This window comes from Silurus meridionalis, chromosome 29 (assembly GCF_014805685.1).
Source record: "Silurus meridionalis isolate SWU-2019-XX chromosome 29, ASM1480568v1, whole genome shotgun sequence".
Taxonomy (NCBI): Eukaryota; Metazoa; Chordata; class Actinopteri; order Siluriformes; family Siluridae; genus Silurus; species Silurus meridionalis.
This window is the reverse complement of record NC_060912.1, coordinates 6668534-6690767: the sequence shown is the minus strand read 5'-3', so window position 1 is coordinate 6690767 and position 22234 is coordinate 6668534. Positions and strand designations below refer to the sequence as shown.

General features: G+C 36.2%; 1 protein-coding gene across 6 annotated transcripts in view; it reads right to left on the bottom strand.

Moving 5' to 3' along the window:
- fam131ba (family with sequence similarity 131 member Ba) overlaps nucleotides 1–20875 on the bottom strand; it is a 38622-nt gene extending 17747 nt beyond the window's left edge. For 3 of the 6 annotated variants that reach the window (XM_046844528.1, XM_046844530.1, XM_046844531.1), the window contains exons 1-2: nucleotides 20692–20875; nucleotides 2643–2680 (exon numbers count right to left, since the gene is read on the bottom strand). In XM_046844528.1, coding sequence (XP_046700484.1) covers nucleotides 2643–2680; nucleotides 20692–20719 — 66 coding nt within the window. In that variant the 5' untranslated portion in view covers nucleotides 20720–20875. The remainder of the gene's footprint in view (nucleotides 1–2642; nucleotides 2681–20691) is intronic. The other 3 variants (XM_046844529.1, XM_046844534.1, XM_046844533.1) reach the window with 3 other exon arrangements.
- Between the last annotated feature and the right edge of the window lie 1359 nt (nucleotides 20876–22234).

Here is a 22234-nt window from a genome sequence, read left to right as displayed (position 1 = left end):
AGTAGCTGAGGACCCCTGATATAGAGAAACCATGGGTCTAAGCATTTACAGAAAACGGTTTGTAAACTTTAAATGGGTAAATTTTTGAAAGACAGCACTCCTCAGCCTTAGTGATTCCATAAACGAGAATCCGAGAGAAAAAGACGAAAAAAAGGCAACTTTTTTGATCAATTACCCAAAGCATTGCCATAACTCAATAATTATAAAACTCCAAATAAATCACTGCAAAAAAATACACATTTACATTATGGTATTTGGCAGATTCCAGAGTACTTATTTATGAAAGAGACAGTTACCTCATTTATACATCTAAGCATTTGAGGGTTAAGGGTCTTGCTCATGGGCCCATGAGCTTAGTGGTGCTGGGATTTGAACTCATGACACTGTGCATCCGATCAACCTTTAAGAGCTTGTGTCATTTTTATATTAATATGAATTCAATTTGCTTCATCAGTGCATATAACACACACACACACACACACACACACACACACACACACACACATACATAGTTTTACTTACATAATGAAATTCATAGCAGCAGTTTGAAAAGGGATTAGCACACAAAATGTCTGATTATGAGCCAACCCGGTCTCTGTATGAGTATTCTAACGACATTGGAGTGCCACTGCCATGAGACAGGAAAAGAAAGGAGGTGGTGAAGTGGAACAATTGATGAGGTTATGTCTCCAAGGATAGAAAGCCAGTTATACGACTAGACTGTAGATAAAGGAGGCCCCCTGGAGGCAAACTCCTTTGGCCTTTGTGAGAAACTTAATACTCTCATGCTCAGTGAGTAATATTGTGCTATCTATCACCTGGCTAGAATAAATTCCCTACTTGTTAGCACTATAAATATAGTACAGCATGCAACTGTTGAGTTTGAGTACATCAAGTTAGAGTCAGAAATATCAGAGCTCGAGGCAAAATCAGGTCATACTTTACTCAGAGATTTGATCATTTGTACAATTGTACAATTCAATTACATATTGTTTTTAAAACATTTTGACTAATAATAAAAAATGAAGTGTAATCTCATTTGCATAATGTTAATGAGAGACTTTAGGATAAAGTTTATATTTAATTTGTGAAATTTTATAAAGGAAATATCTTCTAAGCCGTTCTTCGAAATGTTGATCACTGCACTTGCTTCTGAATTGTCAAATAATCTTCTTTCATACTAAAATTTTCTCTTTACTCTTAGACACTGTTTTTTTTTTGCCTGTAACCATCATGTAGTTCACTATATATCGACAATTAACACACTCATATATGTAAATGATAAGTAGACATTATTACTCTCCATACTGTTACCACAAAGTCGGAGGACCACAATTTTATAGAATGTCTCTGGATGCAGTAGAATGAACTTTTCTATTTGTTTGAACTAAAAGACCCAAACCTGGTCCATCATGACAATACCCCATGAAGATTTGGTTTGCATGGGTTGCAGCAAAAGATCTTGAGTGGTTTGAACTCGGACCTAAACCTTATTGAAATGAAGTGGAATGCTGACTGCACCATAGGATTTCTTCCTCTCCCTGCATCAGTACCTGACTTTAATTACACCCTTGTGGCAGAAGGTTATTATAACAGCAAATGGGGACTGAGTGTAGAATGGGATTTTCTAAAAGCACAAAGTAAGTGGATGGATGGATGGATGGATTGATTGATGGATGGATGGATGGATGGATGGATGGATGGATGGATGGATGGATGGATGGATGGATAGATAGATAGATAGATAGATAGATAGATAGATAGATAGATAGATAGATAGATAGATAGATAGATAGATAGATAGATAGATAGATAGATAGATAGACATAGTTGCCACTGGCTTGCTTATTAGGGAACTTAAAATGATAAGGAACAAACTTATAGGCACTAAACTTTCACATTGTTTTGTAAAACTTATAATCTCTTTGTCTCTGTAAATCTGCTTTAAAACGATGTCTATTGTGAAAAGCACTATACAAATAAAACTGAACTTAATTTGAATAGAATTGAATCAAATTGGATATACTGTGTTTATACTAACAGCTTAGAATGTAAATGAATTAACAGCATATAACTGATTCCAAAAAAGTATAAAGAAGCATGCAGGGAGGGGTGCATGGGGACCTTTGGATTGAGAACATGGGGGTGGTGGCATTAAGAACACAAATACTTCAAAAAGTACAGAAAAAAAGGTTATAATAAATACATTGACAATGCACTAAGTATCAACAAGGTAAAGATGAAGATGGCAGTACCATACTGAGACTGTGAAATTCTGAGAAACCTTCTGGATGGTGAAAGGGAATATAGAGACCTTGTGTGTGAATTGTCTTCATATTGTTTATTTATTTATTTATTTATTTATTTATTTATGACCCAATATATAAAAAAGACAGAGAGAGAGAGAGAGAGAGAGAGAGAGAGAGAGAGAGAGAGAGAGAGAGAGAGAGAGAGAGAGAGAGAGAGAGAGAGAGAGAGAGAGAGAGAGATATGATTGTATACAAGTTAAATTGTACGGTTCAGTAACTGCATTAAGATGGACCATAACATGTCAAAGGTTATCTTTACCATGCCTTAAATTTGACACACATTCTGTATCTGTGAAAGCTCTGTGAACGGAAATTGTATTCACTATTTCCTACCTGATCTCCATCTTTCCGAACAGGAATTGCTTCTGCCGCTGAAAAGAGAAAGTATAAAAGCAATTAGACCTACTCAAACGCTCTGCCATCAGTTAAGCCGCTTTTTAGCTTCATAGAAAGACAAATCAGATGATAAATCACTAAAACTGCCAAAAGTGACATAATAAATGAATGGCGTTAACATCTGGGATCATCATTTATCATTCATATCATTTTCACGAAATACATGAACACGCAGTTTTCTTTTCTCTGTCAGATTTTAGGATAAACGCTTCAGAATAAATAAATTCAATTATAAATAATCTAATAATGCACTCTGTAAAACAAATGGATGGGGCAAATAATCATCCTCTTAGAAAAAATCAACTCTTTGAAGACTCAATTATCAAATGTACAGTAAATGAGTTCATAAGAAGTGAAAGCACCACTGAGTGAATGTGACCCCACATAGATAGATAGATAGATAGATAGATAGATAGATAGATAGATAGATAGATAGATAGATAGATAGATAGATAGATAGATAGATAGATAGATAGATAGATAGATAGATAGATAGATATACAGTCAGCTGTCAGCCAAGTACACACTTCAGCTCCCTGCAGTTGCTACAGCATACAAACATAGAGAACACAAACTCCCACTCCCAACACACACACCTTCTGTGCCCACGGGTGATACTATTATATGCACTCTCTCTCTCTTTCACACACACACACACACACACACACACACACACACACACACACACACACACACACACACACACACACACACACACTATTTAAGGGATGTTCCATCACACACTTAATGCAAAGTAATTAATTCACCCATGCTTCTGTTGCTAATGTTGACCAAGCTTTAGATCATTTGTATTGCCACTTTGTGTCTGACCAGTTTCTCTCAGTCTATGATATTAACCTGCCGACATTATTCCTGTCTGCCAATTGAATGTCTTGTGCCTATGTAACATTATTCTTTAAACACTTATTTGGATTATTTCTGCATGCCTAAATAATCTACTGACTCCATATGAATTTGCCTGCACTCGTGATTTCTGACTGTTATGGATTAATAATCACCTGGTTGGACATAATTCATATATTTAATACTTTCTTGTGTCTTTTTCCAACCTATGAACTTTATATAGCACACAACAGCGGATCATCCGTCTCCATACCCCTCTGTCCTCTACATCTGCCACTTCCGAACCATCTACCTGCATGTCTTCCCTCACCACATCCATAAACCTCCTCCTTGGTCTTCCTCTTTTCCTCCTACCTGGTGGCTCCATCCTCAGCATTCTCCTACTGATGTACCCCATGTCCCTCCTCTGCACATGTCCAAACCATCTCAATCTCACCTCCCTCACCTTGTCTCCAAAACTTCCTACATGCGCTGTCTCTCTAATAAACTCGTTTTTAATCCTGTCCATCCTCATCACTCCCAACAAAAACCTCAACATCTTCAGCTCTGCTACCTCCAGCTTGTCTTTTACTCAATGAACTTCATATAGCACTAATCTTTTATATGTTACCATCTACAAGTACAGATGGACATTTTAACCTCTTAAATTTGAAACTAAGCCATCTTTTAAGCTGGTTTTTTTCCCTGTTTTTCCCTTTTTTTTTTTTTTTTTTTTATTATTTTGATTTATGTTTTACCCAAATCAATATAATCTTGATGACTCATATGTTGTAACTCTGTGCTATAGTATACTGAGGATAGGATTATGTCCTTGCTGTAAAGCCATCTAGTTTTAGCACTGTGAAATACAACACGTGTTTATCTCTACTTGTCCTGCCCATATTTGATGTTACAGACTTTCACATCTTTCAACTAACTTATTCTGTACATTATTTGTCACCATTCTCAGTTTGTTCCTCAAGTTGGTCCTCTTAAGATCCAAAAATTACCACACTAAAGATTTCTGAACACTAAATCAAATAAAGGAGCACAAATTTATATTTTTACAATTTTATTTCCCTCATACTAATTAACCGGGGACAAAAATGCATTCTAAGACTACTAAAAACAGGAAACTATGGCACAGTCAAGATTCAAACGCATGATCGCTTAAAAAAATGGTTAAAGTCTTTTTGTTTTTGCAATAAAAAAACAACCTGTTTCTAACATCCCAATCTCAACACCTACATCCAGCAGCTTTAAAAGGTAAAATACTGATATAAACTACTAAAACTAGATGTACAATGAGTTCTAAATTACATTACATGTGCAGTATATTGCCACAAGCATGTGGAACCATCAGACACATAAGTTTGACACTCAAATGTAAAATCTATACACAATATTAGAACGTAGCATTTAAGTTTCCCTTAAGTTCCATGAAAAATCGAGTGTCCTAAACAGAACCTTGACCTCAACCTCAATGAACTCCTGTGAGGTGAACTAGAACATCAACCTCCTCACCCAACTGAGGCTCTTGTAGACTAATAATCACAAATCTCAATAGTCATGTTAAAAAAATCTAGTTGAAAGTCTTCCCAGAAGTGAGGAGCGTCATTAGAAAAGTATCAGAGATATGGTTTAAACTTGGGTTGACTGCTTGAGAGGCAGGAGCTCTAGCAGTCTAACACAGGGGTGTGTTTGTTGTATATGTGAACCCAAAAGCAGAGACAAACTCTAAAATATAGGAAAATGTGTTGCTTTTTATTTAACGTTTTAAGCAAAATATAAAAAAATATATAAACTCAGGAAGGGAAAAAAATGAAAAAACGAAACTCCTCTGGAACTCTGAGGGAAAGAATATCATAAAGTCTTTCAGAGAAAATAGTGATGCAAAAAAACCAACAACTTACAAACAAGGACTTTCACAGGGCTACTCTGGAGACTTGGCAAAACAAACATAGGAAACAGACTACACAACTTCAAAAATCAAGGAAAAAGACTGACCCTAAAGAGGAACTTAAATGCACAGCGGGCTAACAGGACTTGGGTGGAAACCAAACAGAAGGTGTTCTCATGCTTTTGGCTCAATAGTCACTCAAATGTCTAAAGCAGGGATCACCAACGTCGTGCCCAGGTAGCCCGCAAGGACCACATGAGTAGCCTGTGGGTCTTTTCTAAAAATAGCTGTTTCCTACTTTGTTAAATCATTGTTGATAATTATTATGAAAAATCATTAACATGATCAGTGTCTTCACACAGATAAATATTATTAATTATTAATAATAACATAATAAAAGGTAAATTAAGCAGATGTGTTATTTCAGATTTAACTAAAAACTGTGTGTATCAAACTGGTAGCCCTTCACATTAATCGGTACCCAAGAAGTAGCTCTTAGTTTCAAAAAGGTTGGTGACCCCTGGTCTAAAGCATTTGAGCAAAATACATTTTATTAGTGAGTATTAAAAAGTATTAGAGTTAGTAGAAGCATTAGTTCATTTCATTTAGGCTTTGGGAGTTTGAATGGTAAAACAAAAACAGCAGAAAGAGATGATAGATTTGCCTAATCACCTATTCAGTTATTATACCAAGAGCGATTTACTTAGCTTGTGTGACTTCTTTTTATTATTCCTTTCATATAGTCATGTTGCGAGTGTCATATTTTTACGATAGACACTTACGTTTGTATCAAGAACAGTATGATCAACAACGTTTCTGTTCGCCATGCAATTATATGTAACGCAAATGGTCTCATGGTCGTCATTGAGGTCTATAAAAGAATTCTTTCTGTCATCAAACTTTAAATATCTTTCATAATTGTCCTGGTGTCTGCGTGACATATTATTTAGGTGACTGAATAGTAATGAGTGGGATCAGATTCTTGTGTCTAGCGCCGAAAAATACCTAACAATGGTGTCAGAAGTGGTATCACGGATTGGTTATGTTTGTTTTGTCTTTCCTTTGGTTTGTGGTACTGCCCAGTATTCAAGCTTAGCTGTAGTATATTCAACACCCTAGTGGGGTAGTAATGTGAACACATGCAATGCTGTAAGAAAAAGCAAGAAACTGCACCACTGTACCTTGTTTCTGCAAACATGCACATGGTGTCAAAAGCGCACTAAAATGGCTCAAGAGCTGCAACAAAGATACACTTGTTTTTGCCAAGTATATTACTGGCACGAATTCAACAAAAGGAATGGCGCATATACTGCTGGGGTACGATCACACTGCACCACGCTGCATAACATGGCAACAGTTCACAGATATATTAGCATGACTGGTTAGTTAGCTCCTGCAAAAAAAGCTTCCCTATTGTCGATGAGGATGGGCTAATACACACTCCATGACTCATAGTCCTTGCCTGCTGCATGTGTATTTTAGCAAAAGGTAATGCCGATTATGAGGCATTTTGCTGTCTGTGGTGTTCCTTACTTGATCATGCCTGACACTGCAAGTCAATTTGTGAACAGGACATGTTTCACTCCACTCCACTAAAGAATTCCACTACAGATAAACAGGAAAACTGGGTTTGTCACTCCGATTGATAGGTGATGTTGTGCATGTGTTTTTGTGATAATGAACCTTACAGGATAACCAAGAAAACAATTAACCAATCAATTAACAGTGAAATAACAATTAAGAAAATTCATAATTAATTCCAGTTTCCTCACGCCATTCACGAGCTTTACTGGCCTCTGTTTTTGCACATATCTACAAAAGATGTCTTCTTGCTGATTCATTTCTCACACAGCTGCTCTAAATGTGTGTGTGTGTGTGTGTGTGTGTGTGTGTGTGTGTGTGTGTGTGTGTGTGTCTTAATTGCTGGGCTCTTTTTCTGTAAGTACAGTGGAGCCTTTGAGCATTGGGGCCATTTCACAATCAGTCTTTCTCACCCTGGAGAGAGAAGGAGAGCACACAGAATGTTGGTGTTGAGAAAACGTACATGAACAAAGCAAACACTATGTGTTCTTTGTTCATAGTTCTTTGTATAATTTAAAAGTATAATTTCTATAACTGCTGTATGCAATCTCATTGGCTTTTGTTCTGGTTTGGGCAAATATCCATGTTTATATGATTGACTGACTGATAGATATACACCAACCAGGTATAATTTTATGGCCACCGATCAGGCAGAACATTATCGCCACCTGCCTAATATTGTGTTGGTCTCTTTTTTTGACTGCCAAAACAGTCCTGACCTTTTGAGCATTAACAGCATTAACTTCTGCAGCAATTTGCACTACAGGAGCTCGTCTGTTGGATCAGACCACACGGACCAGCATTCACTCCCCACATGCATCAATGAGACTTAGCTGCCTATGACCCTGTCACCGGTTCACCACTGTCGATAGATAGATTGAGAGATTCTGACCACTGCAGACAGGAACAACCCACAAGAGCTGCAGTTTTGGAGATGCTCTGACCCAGTTGTCTAGCCATCACAATTTAACCCTTGTCAAACGTACTCAAAAAATACGACTGCTGCTACTGCTGTTTTTGCACTGCATTGTGTTTGTTAGCATATACTCTCAGTTATAGTCTTTATAGTCCTCTTTGCACAGTCTGTACTGTTTTTCGTCTGCACTGTTTGCACTAGGTTGCACTCGAAGCACTTAATGTAGCTTTGTGTTGTGTTGTAGCTCTATGTTGTTGTTGTTGTTTGGTGTAGCACCAGGGTTCTGGAGGAACGTTGTCTCGTTTTTACTGAGTACTGTATACCACTGTGTATAGTAGAAATGACAATAAAAGCCTCTTGACTTGACTCTTGAATCAAATCCATTTTTCCAACATTAACTTTGAGGACAAAATGTTCACTTGTTAGCTTATGTATCTCATTCACTGACAGGTGCTATGATAAAAAGATGTTATTCATTGTAACCCCTTTTATTGTTATGCCTTATCGGTGTACATTGTTCTTTTATTGCAAAGCATCCTTGAGCTCGGGAAAGGGGCTATCTATGTGTAACAATTATTACTATTTGTTGTTGTTGTTGTTGTTGTTGTTGTTGTTATTATTATTCAAATTCAGGTTAAAATGATGCCAGCTATGTGGGGAAATACATTTTGGAAAAGTTGGATTGTTCTGCTTTATCTGAGCCTAACTGAAGTGGATCCTTTGCATATTGCTGGGAACGCTAAGTTTAAAGCAGGAATGCACCCTGTAGTGTATTGCAAGGTACAATTTTTGGGTGAGGGAGATCAATAAGTTTGCTGTCAGCATTGTTGTTTTCTAAGAACAATGCACACATGCTGGTGATTTATTTGACATTTACATAATGGGATGTTTCACAACTGTTTCTGTACATTAAACATCACTTTAGCTTTGCAGAACAGCAGTGGCATGACAGGAACAAAATGGGAACATATATTGTAACCTAGAATGTGGAGGTGTCAAAGCAGGTCTCAATAAGAGCAAGTCCAAGAAGCTATTTTTACACTTAGTCAACAAGTTGACAGAAAACAAAGTAAGTCTGGCTTGTAATAATGATAGAATTGGGCTGAATATAAAAGCAAGGACATAGGGGATGTATGAATTGAAAAGAGAATGGGTAAACCAGTGAGCAGCACAAGTGACAATATAACAAGTTACATTAAATTTAGTTTTTTACATAGTTTTACATAATCTTGGCCAGTTGCTTGGCCATATAGACAATAGACAATATATAGTCAGGCTACCAACAGGAGGAAACGGCAATCACATGGGATATCCAAAGCCAACCCATCGCATCTTTACTGTATCACAGTTTGGATTCTATAAAAAGCATTATGTGTGAGCTCAAAGACAATCATAACTGACAATCTTTTTGTTGCGATTGACAAGAGACAGTAACTTTGCCATCACATCCCACACACAAAGAGCCACCCAAATCCAGTTTTTCTCTTTTGTACTATTGGACATGGATGACTGCGCTATTGTTAGGATTAGAACTTCCATGTGAGGGCAAACCTGGGACATGCCTAGAAACTCCAAACAGCAACTTGAGCTCAGGGCATGCGTTGTGCTGCGGTTTAGTATGTAAACAGTACTGTTTAATTTATGCCACAGATGACCAGACCATATTTTATGTGGGGTTTTTTGTCCAGGCACAAGTCTTATCTATCCGACTGCTATCACGTAATAAATGTTATTATTGGCCAGGCCTTTCATAATTATGGTATGTTATATAATAATAATAATAATAATAATAATAATAATAATAATAATAGTAATAGTAATAGTAATAGCAAACTAATACAAATACACCTTTTCTAAAAAAATAAAAAATAAAAAAATTGAATTTATTAAAAAAATGCAGACATTGGAAATTTCTTTTTTTCTGGAAATTTCTGGAAATTTGTTTTTTTTTTCTCAGGTCTTATCTGTCTGAATGCTATTACCTAAAAATGTTAATAGTGGCCAGGCCTTTCAGAATAACCCCTTATCTTGGAAGATATATCATCAGATATAATTGCAAATATTATTATTTTGAAACAATTTTATTCATTAGACATTTTGCTGGATTTTTTTTGTCCTGATTCAATTATCTAACAAATGTAAGACAATATCAATCACATAAAACTGTGATAAATATTATCATTTGAAGATCATTTTATACCACTGATATGATGATAATATAATAACTTAGTAACACAAATACACCTTTACTTAAAAAAAAAAGAGCTTTCAATTATTTAAGTGTTCAGCTTCACGCAGATAAAGACATTACTGATTGTGACTGGGTTTTATGAAACACAAGAACTTTCCTTTTCTTCAATGTTTAAAAAAAACATTGTTAATGCTGTGTTAATATCTTGCATGCCATTTTTAAACAGTATGTTTTAATTAAAATTGGTGGTATTTATCAATACACATCTACAATTTAAATAAAGTTTTGCCTTCAAATGTGTATTTTCATCTCCAATTTGACAAATATTTAAAATTCAAATGTTCCTTCAACAGGCCTAGAGCTGGCAGCAGGACAGAAGCAGCACAAATGGTAAAAATGTGGGTGAAATTCATACATTTGTAAACAAACAAACCTGCGAACATGATGGACAACATCAAGGTCAGGAATAATGATCAAGGTCATCTCTATACATCCTATGATAAGTTCATAATTTTTGTGACAGGCCTAATAATGGCTTTTCCATGCAATCATGAAACAAGATTCATCATTGATTCATTTGGTGTTGTTCTGCAGGTAAACGCACTAAAAGTGGACAGCTATCCTCATTATAGTCTCAGATTCCAGTTGTTCTGACAGGAGTGGAACCTGATCGAAGAATTGTCTTTTACTGGTGTGGCACTTATTTCAAGATTTATTAGATGCTTTTCTGCTTTTTTCTGTTGAAAAAAGTGATTTTTGGGGGGGGGATTTCCTGGCATTTCAAACCAATCTGGCCATTTGTATATATATATATATATATACAGTACAGACCAAAAGTTTGGACACACCTTCTCATTCAAAGCGTTTTCTTTATTTTCATGACTATGAAAATTGTAAAATCACACTGAAGGCATCAAGGGCTATTTGACCAAGAAGGAGAGTGATGGGGTGCTGCGCCAGATGACCTGGCCTCCACAGTCACCGGACCTGAACCCAATCGAGATGGTTTAGGGGTGAGCTGGACCGCAGAGTGAAGGCAAAAGGGCCAACAAGTGCCAAGCATCTCTCGGGGAACTCCTTCAAGACTGTTGGAAGACCATTTCAGGTGACTACCTCTTGAAGCTCATCAAAAGAATGCCAAGAGTGTGCAAAGCAGTAATCAAAGCAAAAGGTGGCTACTTTGAAGAACCTAGAATATGACATTTTTCAGTTGTTTCACACTTTTTTGTTATGTATATAATTCCATATATAATTCCACATGTGTTAATTCATAGTTTTGATGCCTTCAGTGTGAATCTACAATTTTCATAGTCATGAAAATAAAGAAAACTCTTTGAATGAGAAGGTGTGTCCAAACTTTTGGTCTGTACTGTATATATATATATATATATATATATATATATATATATATATATATATATATATATATATATATATATTACATGATGATTACAGCATCATTATTCACTGCTTAGTAATCCTGCAGCAGTAATAAACCCTTCAATAATTCACACTTGCACATGCTTTAGGCTCTTTACCAAATCCATTTGGCTACACTATTTCATTTAGCATAAATACTGCCTTCAAGACATAATGGGACATAGGTTTTAGCAACAACGAATGGAAAACATTTTCTATTCAATGAAAAAAGAAGGATAAGAGGTCATTCTTGCTGAAAGAATAGAGGGATACATGCCTAAAAACTACAAGCACTTTTGAATATGGGCTCAAATGTCTTGACCGTAGTCTTAGGTGTAGATCTCTGGTGAACAGACAGATCATGTTACTGGATGAATCATGGGGTCTGCAATTAGCTTTCCTAAACTCTTTATTCTCTTGCAACACTTTAAATTTAGACATGCACCACCTCCCAGGTTTGCTCACTACTACTCATCTAATCATCATTGGAAACAATGGAAACAATAGCAGTTGGTAACCTAAAGCACAGTGGAAGAAGATGAGGCCTGTGGAGGAGTGTATTTCTTCGGCATTCTACTCAAGGAAGGTAATGCCTCTTATGTCTTGTTGGTTGTTGTGAGACAGCAAAACTCTTGCCGTTTTTTCCGAGGTGTCCGCTTCAACCCTGAATGCTGATGACTGCTTATCAGTGAATCAGTGATTCTTAAGATGTTGTCCCATTCTCTTATCTGAATGAAATATCAAGAGCTCCATTAATCCAGCTTGCTGGATTTGGTGGACAAGATTTGTGTCGTTATACCATGTCTATACCTGTGGCATTGTAAGATTGTAACCCGAAGCCAGTGTTTTGTTTTACCTATTCCCCAAAAGCTATAGAGAAAGCTCAGCAATGCTTGAAATCTGATTTTCTCTGTCTCTGGATTTTCAAGTTGAGTCATACGGCAAAGAAGTGAGATGCAGGTGTCCCCTTAAGGGGAGTTTGCAGGCACTTCAAGGAAATACCCAACAACACTGGGGTATGAGTCACCAGCAAAGCTAGAGGACAAGGTGTGGAAGGTGCAGGCAGATAACACAGACACAGACAGTACCTTCTTTTGTTCTACCAATCTGTAATTGTGAGAGCCAATAATATTTTGATATTTTTTTATATTTATTACACCAAATGTATATTGGATTTGGAAACTATAAATTGAAGGTGTTAATTTTTTATAATTTGGTTTGTGATGCATTGCTGATATTTTCTGTATTTATTTTTGTTTATCTATATTTCTATATAATTTCTTATTGTTATTCTGACATTATTGATTCCTGTTCTTTGTCTCTGTTGCCACTCCTACTTAATTGAATAGTGGCATGTTCAAGAGGCTTTCTTATCATTTGTAGGCCTCTAGAAATAAAACTTAAGACGTTTAAGGTAATACATTAAAATGCATTTCAGGTGTTTATGGATGTTAAATACGGGGATTAAAAGGATTCCCTATATATATATATATATATATATATATATATATATATATATATATATATATATATTTGTATTTTTGCATTTGTAATAAAAAAAATAACTTTTTACAGACTCATTAATGGTTTTTGTGACGATATAGGAACTTATTCTCTTGCATTATAGTTTCAAGCTGAAAAGGTAGGGTAAGACAATAGAAAGGTAATCCAGGACCTTGTTTCTGTAGTAATAGTGATTGTGAGGAACTTCCACCAATGCGTTTACTATAATTACTCTAATATCATAAAAAAAAAAGTATTACTATAATGCTATACATTATTTACTTTTAATTAATACTAATACTATATACTGTGTGTGTTTGGTGTGCACTAAATTCAACACTATTAGATAGGTATTAGGTGCAGTATTATAACATAGCATAATAATTGTATTGTTATATTACAGCAGTTTGTTTGTTAACTGCTGTAATATAACAATACAATTATTATGCTAATATGTTAATTATTATGCTAATATAACAATACAATCATTATGCTATGTTATTTTTTCTTCACCAAAAATAAAACTAAATAGGGTTATGTTTATTTTGCTCTAATAGACATACAGAGCTCTACCAGATTTCTATACCCCCCATATTTATTAACACACATTATGTGGTCCTGTGTGTGTACTTTTAAATATAGATTTGATATAAAACGCACAGCAAATAATAAAAACCGTGTGGTTTAAAATGAGTATTACAATATAGCTGAATAAGGTCCTAAGGAATATAAGGAATTATGTGACGCTACATGTGATGCTTTACACAACACTTTTCATGTAAATTGGCCTGAAGTGTCAAAAACATATTTAAACCACAGTAGTGAATGCTAAACTGCAGGCTACATCTTTATCTCTCAACAAAGTAAAAGTGTGTAGCTGGGGGTAATGTTGACATCCAGGAGGTTACAGGCTTAGGCCCCTTGTGCCTTACCAAGTCATTAGTTAGGGGTTCGAGCCTTTTAAAAAGTACTATCTATAGATGTATTCCACTATTACAAAAGATTTGCAAGGGTACAAAGCATAGTCAGAAGCTACCAGAGTCTTTCAAAGACCAAATCGATTGTGTGTTATGGATTTAAATGCTTGTTAAAATGATCTAAAAGGGAGGTCGATGTGAGGAGTTATGTGATGCTATATATAAAACTTAACTAGCCTATCTGGTGCACATTAGCCATAAGAGGTCTATATTTATTGTTTAACCAAACAAATTTAGTTTCATTTTAGGGATTTTTTTTTCTTTGCGAGGTGATATATTGGCTTAGCATTACACAACAGTATAGTATTAAAAATCTATACCAAGTTTGTTAGCACTTTCTTTTAATTTAGTGTACCACATTTATGATAGCAGTAATGTTTATGTACGTATTAGCATCCACAGACCTTTACTAAGCTTTACCATGTATAAAATGTAAATGAGGATTCTGTATATACATATACAGTTTAAATGTCATTTTGTTTTATTATATGCATGTTGGTTGGGATTCAAAAACAATACAAAAATAAACCTGTTTAGACCGACAGGGACCAATAGCCTTTTGCTACGTTCTATATATCAGAGATGTCCATCTGAATGGTATAATAGGATTAAGGTCTTTCAGAATGAAAGCACTAGTAAAATAGTGTAAAACAGTAATGTAATTGAAGATTTATGAAGTTACTTAGCAATTCAATTATTATGAGAATCGATTTAGACTATAACTAATCTCAACAGTCTGCTACAATGGCTTAAGACTGCAGTTTGCAGGAACAAAAGGCTATTCTTCTATAACAGTTCTGCATTTTAAGTGTCTATTACTGAACAGAACCCCTCAACAATGATGGAACTGTAATGAATGAACATTTTGTGACACCAGATAAGGACGGGTTCCCTTTTGGGATCTGGTTTCCTATAAGGTTTCTTCCTCATGCCATCTCAGGGAGTTTTTCACTGGCTCGCTAATTAGGGATAAACTTATAAGTAACACATTCCTCCATTCACAACAGACAACAAGCAACAAACATTTAAATGTCATAACCTCTTTATCTCTGTAAAGCTGCTCCAGGACAATGTCCAGTATTTAAAGTGCTATACAAATAAAGCTGAATTGAACTGAATTAAATTAATATGTGAGGGGTGCAACTAGATCTGAATTAAGCATCAGTAAAAAATAGTTCTGAAGTTCTTTGACTGTGTAACCATTTGTTTTTTGTTCTCACCTTTCCTCATTCATTTTTAACACCTGTACACTCGGGATAAAGCCCAAGAAGGATAGAGTGGTCTAATGAGGCTCACATTTCTCACGTTTGACAAAGAGGTTAATCTGAAGTAGGCAGTTGAGCATTTATCGGACATGAGTTGCATCCGAAGTGAACAAATTGCTGGTAAAATCCTTGACTCCTTTTACTTGTTTAGAGGAAGCAGGCACTAAATAATGTTATTTGATCATTAATGTATTTGGAACTTTGTAGACAATATTGCATTCAACATCCTTTATTCTAAATAAAAAGACAGACAGACAGACAGACAGACAGACAGACAGAGATAGATAGATAGATAGATAGATAGATAGATAGATAGATAGATAGATAGATAGATAGATAGACAGACAGACAGACAGACAGACAGACAGACAGACAGACAGACAGACAGACAGACAAGTGGCAGGTATTAGCTTCAGCTGAAAAGCATGTTGACTGGATATTTTCCATCGTGTACTAGATAGATAGATAGATAGATAGATAGATAGATAGATAGATAGATAGATAGATAGATAGATAGATAGATAGATAGATAGATAGATAGATAGACAGACAGACAGACAGACAAGTGGCAGGTATTAGCTTCAGCTGAAAAGCATGCTGACTGGATATTTTCCATCGTGTACTAGATAGATAGATAGATAGATAGATAGATAGATAGATAGATAGATAGATGATAGATAGATAGATAGATAGATAGATAGATAGATAGATAGATAGATAGACAGACAGACAGACAAGTGGCAGGTATTAGCTTCAGCTGAAAAGCATGCTGACTGGATATTTTCCATCGTGTACCAGAGGGATAGTAAAAATGCGCACCTGCAGTGTTTTATTGTTTTGTAGGGATGAAAAAATTGTCTGGCAGCATAGCAGACAGCCTTCAATCTGTGGTTCAATCTGTGTGGTACAACCTTGTTCAATCTGTGGTTTTTGAGTGTCATATTTTTCCCTCATATTTATCTAGGTGGGTTTCCTCTGGGTTGTCCAGTTTCCTTTCACCTCTCAAAAACATGCTGTTAGGTAAATCAGCACTAGGTATAAATGAGTGTGTGAATGTGTCTGTGCATATTGCCCTGCGGTGGACTACCTGATAGATTCTAGATTCATTGTGAATCTGACCAGTGTAAAATGACAATAAATGTTAAATCGTTAAATAAGAGTGGCTTTTTTACCTCAGTAATGGGAAATGTTTCACTGACTCATTGTGATTGCTCTGCTCCACCAACTATAATTATCCCACCTTTCATTTGCTTACTTCTCTAGCACTAAGAGCAGAAACGGATGTCAACGATTAACATAAAGGCTGTCAGTACGCACTTTAATTTTAAGGTGCAATGGGTACGGACATATTTAAATGCCAGGCCCATTCTCTTTTAAAGCATAAGCGACTTTTTCCTGCCCTAAGAAACAGTGCTTGAAAACATCACAAAAAGTTAAAGAAACTGTAGGTAAAACCTTAAGGCATGACCCGAGTAAAAGCTTTTCCAATGATTAAAGACAATATATCATTTTCACCTTGGGTATAAATGGTGGGGGATCAAACATAACTGTCTACTGCATGAAAAGGCTCCTGCAGTCTCCAGGAGATCCTTCATACATCATAATTCATAGAGGGCAAGGCAAGGTTTTGAAGAGGATAGCTTCTGAGGAAATGGGCTTAACGGAAAATTTGACTGTGTGGATTCATGTGCATATTACATTTCATATTAAATTAGATAGAAAACCGAAGTCATTTGCGAGAAAAATACTACATTATATTTCAATATGTGAAGTATTCTGCAACAGACTTTTTCTCCTCTCTGGTACATTTTTATACTGGTTTAGTCCTATGTTCCACATTCCTCTTCAACATTGCTCAGTCCTTCACTCCCACCTTCCTGTGCTCTGACTCATTCTTTGCGGTCTCCTGTACTCTGTCTGTCAGTATTTCTCTCTCTTTTTTCACTCCCACTGGACTGTCTTAGATTTCTTTATGTTGGATCATCCACACAACAAAAGCATAATTATCTATCATAGTATTGAAGGTTGGAGACACTTGTAGAATGCTCCTGGTCCATTCCACCATATAGAACATTTTAAACTCTAATGTTTGTTTGCTTTGGGGTTTTTTTCATTTTTTCAATTCAGGCCATAGATTTGTACAATTTGTTTGTTTGGCTCATTCTTTTGTTGAAAGCTCTATCTATAGCCAATCCTAAATCTTAAGAAGAGAAAAAACAACCAGGCAGAATTATTCTAGTACTTTCAGTTCAAGATTTCATGATGCCATTAGTCTTCACAAGAGTCCCTGAACCACCAGCCACAAAACAACCCCAAACCATCAGTACCACCATATATTTTACCATGAGTCGCAGACGCTTTTACGTCTATGCAGTCCACATTTTCTGGACAAGCATACGTATGATATGAAAGACATCATAGATATCAAAATATTAATGCAACATCTGCCACCATTTGCACATGATAACACTTTATGAGATGCTCCATTGTTAAGGTCATCTATAATGCTGATGTATTTTTGTGTACCGGTAAATGAACTTTTATGGAAGTTGGCAGATGCCCTTATCCAAACCAACATGAAATTATTTCAACCATACATTTGAGCAGTTGAGTCTTATGGACCTTGCCCAATGACCAGCTTGGTTGTGCTGAGATTTGAACTCATGTCCTTTCAATCAGAAGTCCAAAGCCATAACAATTGGCCTACCACTTCCCTGATAACATATTATTTGCAATTGCCTTTATAGTTCATACATTTTGAGTGTCTAGATATATAGATTTTCACAGCAATTCTTAATTTAGCTCCTAATTTTGACAGATATACAGTACTGTAACATGGCTGAATAGCAAAAGAACATTACATATTTAATTCACCAACTTGTCCTCTATACCTCTTGGCTCCTTAACAAGGTCCTGAACCCAATAGCTGCTTTGTGTAATAAATTAGATAAATGTAAGTGGCTCTGTATAAGGGCATTTGCCAAATGCTATAAAAGTTGAATGTAAACTAGAGTAACCAATTTTTCCTTCAGTCAACTCCATACACATTAACTGGAAATTTTGAGTTTCCAATTCACCTACCTTATGCAAATAGTAAATTTCAGTTCTATTCCGTCAAAGTGTAACTTTGTAAGATTGTAAATTTCCAGGTTTACAAGTCAGACAGTCAAAAAAGCATTTCACTGTATGTCATACTCTGTATGAATGTGTGACAAATTCAATTTCAATTTCAATTCAATACTTTTAATTAGAGAACTTCCAGACAAATATGCTGCATTCTATTCCATAAAACAACAAGATAGTAACCCAAGCAAGTACACTTTTAACATTTATATCACATGTACAATTTGCAGGCCAAGCTGAAGAGATCCCAGCCTCTCTTTAGGCTACTTAACTTGTATTGACAATTTAAAGTTTTCCAATTCACCTACCGAACATTCAAATGCCAAATGGTAAATTTCAGTTCTATTCATTTAAAAATGAAAATAAAACTGATACAGTGCAATGTATAGCAAACATAGATCAAACAAAATCAGAATAATTGATCAAGATCAATCCAATATATTCAAAAAGAAAACCTCACAAGAGCTTCCAGACAAATATGTGGCATGTTATTGTTAAGATTGTAACCTATGTACACTTTTAACATTTTGCAGGCCAAGCTGACACAATCCCAGCCTCTCTACAGGCTCTATTTCAAGTGTTGTTTTTTTCTTTGCACTATTCCCAGTACTAATTAAAGACTAAAGCATTATGACTAAGCTGAGGACAATAAGTAAGAGATTTTTAATGATTTGATAGCTGTGCTGCCAACACAGCTTTTTAGCAAACTAGATTAGAATTTACTCTTCATGGTCCATATGTAGCATGGTTTATATCTGATGTATACATGCTCTATATGGTAAAGTGGAAGCTTAGTGGTTAAGGCATTGGGCTTTGGATCTGACGATTGTGAGTTCCAATCCCAACCAGCAGCTAAACTCAAGCAGCCACTACTAGGCCCCTGAGCAAGGCCCTTAACCCTCATATCTGCTTAATTGTATAAATGAGATAAATGTAAATTGCTCTGGGTAAGGTGGTCTGCCAAATGCTGTAGATGTAATTATATATTTGAAGAAGACAATGTTTTGGAACAGACCAGACAGTGGACTGTTGTATGATAAGCACTTGACCCATATTCTACGCATCAAATCTCTTCTCTTCTCCTTCTCTCACTATAAACCAGATCCTAATTATAGCTCATCTTGCTAAATATGAGAGCCATGCTTCTCCTGGCAAACAGTAAACCCATTTACTGAAGTTCATAGCTGAATGAGCAACTACACACACATTCACACCACAGCAACTCTCAGCAGTTTGTTCACGATGCCTTTCTATACGGGGCGAAAAAAAAACGAAAACTGATGTACTTTGGCTGCAAGGGACAATAGATGAATCACTTCAATTTTCTTCTTTACTTTGCTACTTCTTCGCTCTAGGGTGTGACGTATACACGCCCCTATTTCTCAGAAACAAAAACAGCACTTTGTCTGCAAGCTCCGCTTTAACGCTGACTCAATGACAATCAAAGGTCAAATATGGCGCCAATTGTTTCATTCCGGCTCAGGCAGTGGTCCAGGTTTGCTGTAATAGGTTCAGATCTTTGGACCGCAGCTGTGAACGTCCTTAAAGAATCAGCAGCACTAAATAGGAATGATTTATCCTGTTATCAAATCCTGTCCTCGAATTAGCTCTACTCATTTCAAGTGCTATTAGATAAAATGCAGGCATCACACACACACACACACACACACACACACACAAGCATGCACAAACTCAATTGCACATAATGCAGGTCTCTAAATAAACTTGCTGGCATTTAGGCGAGCCTTTCGGTATGCCTTCAAACTCACGCATGCATGTACAATTCCTCTCCTCTCCCACTTGGGATCTCTTTTATGTCTTTTATTACTCCTTTTTTTTCAATCTTCCATGCCACAGTAGCCCATTAGGATTATCTTACATCTACTCTCCCGTCTTCCTTCTAGCCTCCATCACTGTCTCTAAAACACCAGCCCACCCCCGTCTCTGATTCGTGTGTGGCAGTTAACCTCTCGTCTGAACGCTCCTCCACCACCACCAACATCAGCACCACCTTTCAGTTCATCCGTTGTCCCCTGGCATCCCTTCAGGACAATTAGAAATCATAGTCTATCCTCAAAGACAAATAGCCTTCAACCAAAGGGTTTCCATAGAAACAATGACACTTTCCCTGCTCGGGGAGGAGTGTGCTTGTGTGTATGTCTGTGTGTGTGTGTGTATGTGTGTGTGTGGTAGCATCATTCACTCCATCACCCCGGTCTTTTTTTTTCAGCCTAATCAAAATGTAAGGAAAACAGTAGAGGGTCTTACTGATAGTGCGAGAGCCAATGCAGCCCATGATGTCTTAGAGAGGGCCGGCAAGTAACTGAAAAAGAGGTGCCTTGTCAGCAGACATCGCTCTCTTTCTTCTCCCGGTGTCTCTGTTGTCCTCTTCTCGGTGTCCCTCTCTCCCCTCTCCTCTCTCTCTCTCTCTCTCTCTTTCTTTCTCTGTCTCTCTGCAAGGCTGCATGCAAGTGTGTGCCTCTCTCACTCTCCCCGTCATCCATGTCTCCTCCCTCCCAGCACGCCCACCCACCCTCGCTCCCCCCTTCTTCCGTCTCACACACACACACACACACACACACACACACACACACACACACACACACACGCATGCACTTATCGCACACATGTTCAATAGTACGCTGTCAGATTTGAGACAATGGGGGAGTAAGATAAATCTTTGCTCCTAGTTAATGTATTTTGCTATTTTAATATATATATATATATATATATATATATATATATATATATATATATATATATATATATACATACACACCAAAAGTTTCATTTCCTCTTACCTACTTCAAATTTCAAACCAAACATATTAAACGCTAGTTTATTTATGTGCTATCGAAACCTGTAGCCCACGTGGCCTAACCCCAGTCATGGTATAAAGGAACTTAGCTGACAACGCTGGACCATTTCTTCCTGACAGTGCAGTCCATAATTTTCCACACCCCACACATCTCCTCCTTTCCATTTTTATTTTGCACCATTGCATTCTGCAGACTACGGACAACAACTGTCACTCTTCCTCTGTTATGTTCTCACACGGTGGGGGTGGGCTCTGTAACCTTGAACGCACCCAGTCATGTGCACACAGCATACAGATCTGACTACTTCAGTGTGTGTGCCTACATGATTTTATTGCTTGCATGACAGAGGTCGGTGTGAGGACTAACGTGTTGATATATGTGTATGAATGAGAGAGGAGAGAAAACACTTAGTTCTATTACCGTATAATATTTTAAAAATCTACACTTGCAGTAGTCCAGTGCTTTCACCTGTGCAGTAGAAAGAATTGTATTGTTTATCCCATGGCAAATTACATGATTTTACTCATTTTTTTTTTACAACAGTATAATACCTAAGAGTATATATATATATATATATATATATATATATATATATATATATATATATATATATATATATATATATATATTTATTTTTTTTTACATACATACATACATACATATACAGTAAATATATATATATATATATATATATATATATATATATATATATATATATATATATATATATATATATATATTATACATACATACATATACGTATATATGTGTGTGTGTGTGTTTGTGTGTGTGTGTGCGCACATGTACTTAATGCAATCCTTTTACATGCAGAACATAAAGTGAGGAAAATAAGTATTTGAACACCCTGCTATTTTGCAAGTTCTCCCACTTAGAAATCATGGAGGGGTCTGAAATTGTCATGGTAGGTGCATGTCCACTGTCAGAGACATAATCTAAAAAAAAATCCAGAAATCACAATATATGATTTTAAA